General features: G+C 33.7%; 1 protein-coding gene across 1 annotated transcript; it reads left to right on the top strand.

The window, feature by feature from the left end:
• Window positions 1–605: 605 nt before the first annotated feature.
• On the top strand, window positions 606–8,330 carry LOC112512485 (ADP-ribosylation factor-like protein 8a). Its single transcript, XM_025118473.1, has 6 exons — window positions 606–806; window positions 5,512–5,593; window positions 6,149–6,181; window positions 6,289–6,410; window positions 7,435–7,596; window positions 7,827–8,330. The coding sequence occupies exons 1-6, from the start codon at window positions 769–771 to the stop codon at window positions 7,942–7,944; spliced, it is 555 nt and encodes a 184-aa protein (XP_024974241.1). The 5' UTR covers window positions 606–768; the 3' UTR covers window positions 7,945–8,330.
• The last annotated feature ends 2,179 nt before the right edge of the window (window positions 8,331–10,509 follow it).

Raw genomic sequence — 10,509 nt, 5'->3', positions numbered from 1 at the left:
TAATCTTGAATTTCAAGTAAATATTGGTTTTATGTGGTTTTGAGAAAATGATAATGTTTTTATTTTTGAATAAAATATAAATTTAAAAATATCATAAAATTTTGAAGAAAAAAACACATCGATATTAATATTAAATTAATCTTTTTTGGTGTAATTTCTTTAATTAAATTTTTTAATTATAATTTAATTTGGGTTTAGTAATAAAGAAATTTAATAATATAATTTTTTATAAAAATAATAATTAAGTATTTTGTTAGTTATCAATGATTATTTTAATTATATTTTAAAAATTTTATATTTAAAATAAGATGTTTATCCAATCAAATTACGAATCTTTATCTTTAATTGATTTTATGTATTTTGTAATATTGATCATAATCTTTGAAGATAAATATGGATCTTTTTTCTCGACAGCTAAACACTCCAAACTCAAACCAGCCGTCTTGAGTGGATAACACGCACCAATCAGATTAGAAGGCGGTGCCGCCATAACCACTCCTAGAAAGCGCGTGTAATACACGTGAGAGTGAGAGAATCTCTTCTATTTTGATTGGTCCACGTAATATACTTGCACAGCAAAATTGAGCTGCCAATCATGGATCAGTTTCTCGAATTCCCAATTTGTCTTTTTTTTAGGGTAATCATTCATTCAATTCTCTGTACAACAATTGAGGAGTCAAAATCGATTTTGACCGTCAAAGAGAGAGCGAGAGAGAGACTGATCTTTTGGTTCAATAGATCTCTGTCTCTTCTGGTCTCTCAATCGCCATGGGTTTATGGGAAGCTTTTCTCAATTGGCTTCGAAGGTAATCGTGTTTTTTCTCGATTAATTTTTGTTTGAATTTCAATGTGCACCTTTCTATCGTTTTTCTATGTGATTTTATCTTCCAATCGAGGGATCTGATTCGTGTTTCTTGTAGGAATGTGGGGTTTATTGTTTAATTGTATGCATGGCTGTGAATTTTTGTTGATGATTTGGACGTTTTTGGGTTTTATCTGATGAATGAATGTTGAGATAAGGTTAGCCTGCCACTCATTTAGCTGTAAGATTAAAGGGAAATTTTGAGGTTCGAAAAAGATGATGCATACGATTACAATCTAATAGAATACTATACTGTATGTGAAAGTAAATCCCAAGAACAAATACAAAAATACATCTTATTACTTTTACGATAACATTAAATCAGATGTGAATACTTAAAGCCTTGTTAGGGAACAGTAAAAAACCCTGTTCTTTACATTGATATAGGTGTATTTGGGCATAAACAACAATTCTAATAATCATATAACACTTTTTGTTATGGAAACAACTTCTATTCAGAACTGTCAAACACATTCTCAGGGAGTCTTGAACCCAGAATTATTGTTCACGAAACTCAGATAGTACCAGTTTTGGCCAAAGGCCATTGGTGTAACGGAGAGAACTTTTAACTTACATATACGATATCCAGGTAAACGTTGGCATTCATAAACCAAACAAAACCAAAATATCTTGTTTGAAAGTAGGGTTTGGAAGGATGGGATGTACACAGTCTTGACCTCTACCCCAAAGGGTAAAGCGATTATTTCCCTAAAGACCCCCGGCTTGTGCTAAAGTAAGGGAGAAATGGGAACGACACATATTAAGTAAGAGTAGCATTCTTAGTGATGGCAAATACCAGGCAAGCATAATGCTGTTAGAGACCTAACGTCATCTAACTTCTTTTGTTATCTTCTTATTTGTGCTTATGATATTCTTGTTTATCTCCAAGTGTTGCAAGTATCTGATAATCCAGCTTTTTCTAACTGCTTGGAAGTAGCACTTAAAAACAGATGGACGTGGAAGAAGTTTGGTTAATTACGCCTACAATTCCTACATTCCCAAAACTTACCTCAAGAAAGGGTCAAGTCTCTTTGATGTAGGTTGCTAAAAGGAATAAGGTTTATGGGGATTTACAGGAAAGGAACACTAGGATCTCTTGATGATCGCACCCATGATAACTAAAGATGTCTCACCTAAGGTTGCTTAACATAACCAAAGAGAAAGACCTTTCTTCTTGTCATTCAGTCATGCCTATTAATCATATTGGGATTAAATCTCTTTTTATGATATCGATGGAACTTTAGACTAACAATTACATAGCTACAAGTTATCCTAATGAAAAAGCTGTTAGTCTGTTAATCATTTCATGATAATGGGAAGAAATGAAAAGATTGTTACTAACAAATAATTAGCAGATACATGTTAACAATTATACCAGTAATTATCTTAGTATGCATTTTAACTTAACTTCATCTTGCTCCAAGATAGAGCATGTCTGCCTGGAATTTTGATTTGATGGAGAATTAGGAAGAACCGGCTGTGCCACAATCCTCTTACAGCCATATATGTTTTGCATCTTGAAGTTATTTCTGCATAGAGTAGAGACTAAAGCATTAATCTGTTATTGATATATGCTTCAAGTAAATCATGTAGAATTGCAAATATCAATATGCTCAATGTCCTTAAAGAAAAATCAATAACTTATTCTCTTCCTATACATTCTCATGTTTGGCTTCTACAAGAACTTCATGATAATCTCATGATTGGCAAGTTTAATAATAATGATATGACAATGTGATCCGTTTGTCTTTGACTTTTCGATATTGTTCTAAATGTTGGACCCAAGATAACCAAAGGCATCTGGCAAGCGTAACTAATTATGTAATGTCATGGGTTGCTTAGGGTGATTGTTTCACATAATCAGAGAAAAAACTCCAATCTATTTTCTTCACCCATCTAATAGATATTCTAAAGACAATCAAAATATTGTTAAGATGTTATGTAACAATAACTATAAAAGCCAAATAAAATCATGTTCTACCCACTAATTGTCCTAATCTTGCAATCTTCATCTTCTTCTACACTTCTAGACGATATCTTCCTTTGCTACATCGTCATTGATCACACTTTGAATTTTAAGTGTGGAGGTTCAAGCTTGTATCTTCCTCCACCATTTGGTTGCAACATGCCAACATCCCTCTTGGTTCGGTTGGAAACAAGAATTATCCTCTTTTCCCACATGAAGGTAGAAGAGTTTTCCTCTATGTTTTGTTTATCATGATGGTGAGACATCCTTGACTCTCCAAGTTAGACATGGATTACCTTCATTCCCACAACATGACAACAAATATATTATTCTTATCAATAAATGTGATTGACTAGACATAGTGATGTGTAACCGTTATTTGATGTGTCATTTAACCAAGGGATGGTGCAAGGACATGGAAAGGCTGAATTATGAGGTTTAAACCTTGCAAGACCTTGATTACATCAAACATGGTATATAAGTTAGAAAAAGTTCTCAAGTCATTTAGTTTAAGAAGTTTAGGAACTAACTTATCAATGCTCATCTAAATTGTCGAGAAACTACTGAACATATTAATTTTTTTTAAAATATGGAACATGCCCATATATTTCATAGAATATAGAACCACCTCTGAACTTTTCAAAATTTTAGATTAGGTACTAAATCATCAAAAATTGATCTCAAGGGCATATCAACTTCAGGATTTCTATAAATTACACACCAGCCACTGGACATGCAGAATTACAACTCCTCGACCCAACTTGTAGTGATAATGGCTAGATTTTGGCGATGTTTTCGATGGCTTTTTTCAACTAACTATGTTTTGATACCAATGTGTGAGGAAAGATCTCGAAAACAAAAGCAACCATGTTTCTAGAACTTCACACTAAAGAAAGAGTAGGAACATCATAAGCATCACTCTGCAAGATAATTTAAAAATCAAGCAAAACCAAATAATGCCTTAAAAGAACTCGTGCCATAACGCGCCTTAAGATGCTCTGGCTTGCACCTTGCCTTACACAGCCACTGCAGGACTTAACGTGGCATAGAACATGTGTCCTATGCCATACACAGCTTTTGAACCTTGGTCTTAAGCAAGAAAACCCATGTTGCACACGAGAGATATCATCAACAAACATAATAAAGTATTTAAAACCTCTAGTAGAAATAATAAGATAAGACCCCATACATTCGAGTGAATTAACTGAAATAAGGTGTTTAATCTACTAGATTCTCTAAGGGGATAGGACGACGGGTGTGCTTACCCAATTTGCATGTCCCCTGAATAGACGACCCTTAGCTATTTCAAAACATGTAAAAAGTAGTGGCCTAGTCGACAATGAGGCTCTCTGATACTGGAATCACATTGATATGTTGTTGAAGATTATGAAACTAGCAAGCGATTGAGACCCTGGGACTCGAAATTTGTGTCAATGAAATGTCTCTTTCCCGATTCTTGAAAGAGATAATGTATGAGCAGAAAAGTTATGCAAGAATTATGATTTTTGGTAATTTGGATAATAGATGTTAAACTATTTCGAAAAGTAGGAATATAAAGAACATATGATAAGCTTAGGTTTGACAGGTTGCTAGTGGATTCTATTCTCATAATTTGACAAGCAAATTCCCTAGCAAGATATCGGAATTAAGATTGGATGTAATATCTTTGTTCTTGATGATATGATTTGGGGTTCCCGAATCTATAATCTAGGATGATGAACATGTAAAAAAACATGTAGATATTATACCAGATTGGGCTATACTAACACAATGAGTAAATGGGACCTTGCTAGAAGTACCATGCTTGAGTCGAGGGACATCTTTCTTGTTGAAGTAAAGAGTTGTCGTAACATTGTGAGCAAATGTTTTTTGGGCCTTGGGCAGTTGAGATTCGGGGCCAAAACTAAGATGGTTTGTTAGTTAAATTTGGTATGCCGATATTCTTACAATAAAAGCATTGGATCTTCTTTTAATACCTTTTTGTTCCTATATTTTTCTGGCATAAGAAGTTGCAAATCGCTGATATGTCGTATCCAAATGACTATGATGGAGAGTTAATTGACTGCACTTCTTGAACAAGATTGATATGTGGATGTCAAAGACTAAGAGGCCGAATGACTACGCATAATATCAGTTTAGACAATCACCAACGATGTCTTATATTGTGAAGAGATTACATGAATATATACACAATTTGGGACCTACCTTAGAAAACTAAACTATTTGAAAACTAGAAAGTGAAACCCTAAGTAATCCCTTTTTAGGTAATAGTGTACAATATCTAACATCTTTACTTACACATATGTTGTATGCTTAACTCATTCTATTGCTCATTGATCTAACATTTTGCTCATCTTGTTCTAAATTCAGTTTATAAACTTGGGTTATGGAAGGGGTCTTTCAGTTAAATGACCTTATGCCAGTTTTTTTAACGCATGACCTTCTAACAAGTTTGAGAATCCCATTGCTTAACAAAAGAATGTCACTTCCTTACACAAGAAAACCTGTTAGAAGGTCATGGATGTAAAAAGCACTTGCTAGGAGGTCATTTAGCTAAAATAACCAGTGGTTTATGTTTATTAGCTCTTATTGGTCGATTATGTGTTGTCAATTTCTAATGTATATTCAAATGAGCATATTGTTTTTCTGCAACATGAACTTATCTTGTTATCATATGTTACAGCCTCTTTTTCAAGCAGGAAATGGAGCTTTCTTTGATTGGGCTCCAGAATGCTGGGAAAACCTCACTTGTTAATGTTGTTGCTGTAAGTAAAACAAACTTTTTTTTCCATGTTTGTATAGATTATGTTAGGGAAATTGTCCAAAATAACCATTTTTGAACCCCTAATTCACTTCACAGCTACTTTTCTACATAATTGACCGAAAATACTAAGATTTTGCAAGTAGACACTCCTTGGGGGTGGGTCTTTTTAAGTTGAAAAATGCTCCCTCCCGGTGCGGGGACTCCATCTAGCAACTTGCGAAATCCACTTTTTATGAATATAATATTTATAAAAGTAGTAATTTTGCAAGCTGCTAAAGTGCTACTTGTCACATCAACATTTTACAAGTAACAATATGCTGAAGTGTGACTTTATGATTATTAAATTCATAAAAAGTAGATTTTGCAAGTTGCTAAAGTGTTACTTGCGAAATCTTGGCTATTTCGGTCGATTGAGTAGAAAAACGGCTATAAAATGAATTGGGGAATCCAGAATGGCTATTTATGACATTTTCTCATTGTACTAATATTAGTTTGAGTGAAAAGTCATGATCTTGTGTGCTGAAACTGCCTTTGTTCTCTTTTGCTTTGCTTGTAGACTGGTGGATATAGTGAAGATATGATCCCTACAGTGAGTTTTTTTCTAACCTTCATTCTACTCATGCCTGCAAATTAATCTAAACTACTCATCCCAGTGTTTAAAAACTTGTAACATCTTACAAATGCTCCAATTTTCAGGTGGGATTTAATATGCGCAAAGTAACGAAAGGAAACGTAACAATAAAACTATGGGATCTTGGAGGTCAACCCCGATTTCGCAGTATGTGGGAGAGATATTGTCGTGCAGTTTCTGCCATCGTGTATGCTGCTATTCTCCATTTTCTACATTCACAAAACACCACTTTCTAGCATTACAACAAACTCAGCTTTACAGAATGCCAAATATTTAACATCCTAATATATTGCTTTATAAAACTTAAGTTTACAGGGCCAAATAATTGCACGTCTAATGTAAAAGTGTTACAATAGGAATTTTGAGACGTATTTGGGCATCTTCACAAGTTTTTTAGAACATTTATTTTATAAAATGTTCTATTAGGTTTTTTACACAACACTTTTGAGAAGTGTCATATGAACACATATTTTTACACAGTACTTTTTCAAATAATGTCATATAAAAAGACCAATATGACACTTTATTTAAAAAAATGTCTTAAGAAACATCATATCAAATTATTATAACACCTTTACATTAAACGCACAATTGTTTGGTCTCATAAACTTAAGACCTATAAAGCAATCTATTAGGACATTTGAACATATCTGGCATCCCATAAAGACGAAATTATTTTAGTGTAGGAAGCTTTTTGTTTTGCTTATGCTGATGTTACCACCATAAACCGAGTAACCAGAAGATAGAACAATCGGGTTGCTTAACAATAAAATGGTTATTCTCTAATCCGACTTAAAAGCCATTTAATTTTGAACAGATTTGCTTCGTCTGAAGGATGATGTTCTTTGAAGTAATTTAAACTTGTGAATACAATAGTCATTGAACATTAGGTGCTAGTATCATCCAGATCACAATTTCTAGCTCAAGTAAATAGGACCATTAACCATATACTCCCTGCGTTCCAAAATAAATGTCAACTTTCTACGTGCTTACTTTCCATTTCTACCCTTGTTTATGAGATGTAGAAGTTCATTACTTTCTCTAGTATTAAGGGTATAGTTGTCCTTGGTTGATTAGAAAGGTGCAATAATTACATAATTCGAAAACTGTGTCTATTTCATTGTGGAAATTTGTTTTGAGACGTAGGGAGTATTCACTTCGTTTAAGCTCTTGTTGGCCCATAATTTGAAATATTTGTGTGTGTGTGCCAGATATGTTGTCGATGCAGCGGATCAGGATAATCTGAGCATATCAAAGAGCGAACTTCATGATCTTCTAAGCAAGCCAGCACTGAGCGGAATACCGTTGCTTGTTTTGGGCAACAAAATCGACAAAGATGGTGCCCTTTCTAAGCCAGCATTAACCGATCAAATGTAGGAACACCATGTACACATGGGTTATTTAGCTAAATGACTTTCTGATGTTCTTAAATCCATGATCTTCTAACAGATTTTGATGCATTCATTTGTTAGACAAAGAGAATCTGAAATCCTACAGGTCTTGGATTTAAAAAAACTGTCTGAAAGTCATTTAACCAAATAACCCACATACACATTCTTCTTCATGTGTCTCTAAATTCTAATATCTCGATGAATTGATGCAGGGATCTGAAATCGATCACGGATAGAGAAGTTTGCTGCTTTATGATCTCGTGCAAGAACTCAACAAACATTGATTCAGTCATTGATTGGCTCATCAAGCATTCGAAATCCAAAAGTTAAAGAAACCGAGTTTGAAAAGTATTTAAACTTTGTTTATCGTACTTGATGTTGAGTTGGAGTTTGCTAATCTTGATCTGAACAAATGAAATTTTCGAGTATTCGGCTCATCGGCTACTGCTGCCATTTACATGTCTTACTTGAGTGTGATCCAACCTCTGGATGGGATATATTGAGCTCATTTGGTTTACTTGTTGCAGATACTGTATTAATCATTTTGGTTGCATTTTATGTGTTTTGTGCAAAATTTTCATCGGTGAATGTATAGACGTTAGGAGCTTGTGGCATTTATGGGATATGTTTCGTGAATCACTAAACTTTATCATTTGTTAACTGAATTATCAAGCATGTATCGATCAGTATACGATGAAAATTTAATCTTTTGGTCATTGTAACAAGAAATTGTTTGGCTTTGTGTGTTATTGTTTTTTTATTCAACAATTTTTAGTTTTGGAAAAAGGGTTTTCGTTTTGTTGGCAAGTATGTGGGTAAGTGTTTATCAAGTCACATTACCTTGTCGAATTGAATATGGTAAGGGCCAACAATCTTACCGGTAAGAGTGAAACAAGAAGTAAGAGTCTTTACCTAAGTGAGGGCGCAACTCTTACCATGGTAAGCGTTGACTGGGTAAATTGTTGCATACCGTACTGTTTTGTTAGACTAAAATCTTACCCGGTAAGTAAATGATAATATTAAAATTTTACCGATAAGCATTTACACCTTATGTTGAAGCAAATTTATAAAATAGCCATATTTTACGTAAATGGTTTATGCATGAACTACCTTTTCTAGTTAAAAGAGAATTTGGAACTGAATCCTTTTTTTTTTCAAACTTGAAATGATATTTGACATTTACTTCATTTGTTCCAAAATAGATGTTTACAATAAAAAAAAAAAACGTAGTTTTAATGTAATTACTATATATTTTTATTAATTAAATGTCAATTTTAGCCTTAAAAAATTAGGGGTGAACACAAATTGCGTGACCTTGTTGAAGACATTTGAACAATCCAATGCAATATTTGTAGTTTGAAAGATCTCAACTCAACCTAACCAAATCCAAACCATGTAGATTGGGTTGGTTGGTCAGGTTGAAACTTTGGCACACCATAATATTTATGTATATTTATAACTGAACAATTCCAATCTGATACATTCAATTTAAAGATTTTACAACTCAATTAGATATCAAGTGGCTTTAGGAATCGCTATGCACCACTATTATTAATAGAGTGAACAATAAACTTAATCTAATAATTAAGGGTAAATTTGGAAAGTAAAACAGAAATGATTTTCCCTCATCCTTCTTTGATAAGAGGTATATATGTCATTTACTAAAACATTATAAAGTTGATGGTTTCCACCAAGAAAAAATATCGACACTTAATTCTGAAACGAAGGAATATGTTTTTCAAATTAAAAAAAAAATCTGAAGTTTTTATATTTAATTCATAGTATTAAAATAACCCAATTCAACATCGTTTTGAAATTTTGGATTTTAATGCATAAAACATCCCTTGATCAACTATTTTTAATCATGTATTTTAATTAATTAATATTTTAATTAAACTTCAATTATATGGTTTTATTAAACAAAAGAGTGGTGGCTGTTTGAGGTTGGAATTTGGACGGTTTGGATGTTTGTTAGTAATTTTAATGGCACGTGAGGGTGAGGGTGTTCATTGTACACGTGCACAGGGGATTAGCACGTGAGGACTTGGTGGAGGTGTGTGTCAGGTGAGGATCTCAATTTGCCAGCTGCTTGCTTACACGTGCCCTGCCACCTTTCAAGGTTTGTTTAGAATCTGGATATGATCCATCTTTTAAAATAAGTACGTTGAAGTTCTTGTGATTTGCATTTCGTTATGTCCCGGTTAACTCTAATTCATTAACTTATGGGCAACTTGGTCTTTTTTTATCCTTCTTTTGTCTTTTCTATCTATGTATCTTCCCTTGAAATCTCGTCCCCACCTGTGTTTCTGGTGAATCCCGATCATCTTCTTCGGCAACGATCAACGGTCTCCCTCAACGATATCTGAATCACACAAGGGAGCACCAACCCTTTCTTCCCTTTGATCTCTCGTTTATCCCCCTTCAATCTTATGTGAAAGATTTGGGTTTTAGGTTTTATCTGATTTGGACTCTCTTCTGTTGAAATATAATATGTGACAATGAAAATGAAGATTTGCGTTTGGGGTTTGGGGTTTGATTTAGGGTTAAGTTTGATTTATGTTTTTGATTTCAGGGATTTGAAATTTATGGACTAAATGCCACCGGATTTAGAAGTTTGAACCCCATGAAGCAAAAGAATTATCGACAACGACAAAGCTACTAGTATATGCATATAAACAAAATGGCTATATGGTTTTTACTCGTTTAGCCAAATTACAGGGTGTGTATGAGTATTATATGTTTTGTAGGTGCTATTTTTTCTTTTGGGTAAATAGTTGCGACAAATGGGCTTTTTTGTGTGATGTGTATGTGTGTAACTATACACTTCGTGTGTGTCTCTTGTTTGAGTGAGGTCGAAAATGGAGGTCAGATTTGGTTACAGGCGATAGGAAGAGT

The sequence above is a fragment of the Cynara cardunculus genome (assembly GCF_001531365.2).
Source record: "Cynara cardunculus var. scolymus isolate 2C chromosome LG 5, CcrdV1, whole genome shotgun sequence".
In the NCBI taxonomy this organism is placed as follows: domain Eukaryota; kingdom Viridiplantae; phylum Streptophyta; class Magnoliopsida; order Asterales; family Asteraceae; genus Cynara; species Cynara cardunculus.
This window is presented reverse-complemented; position numbering and strand designations above follow the sequence as displayed.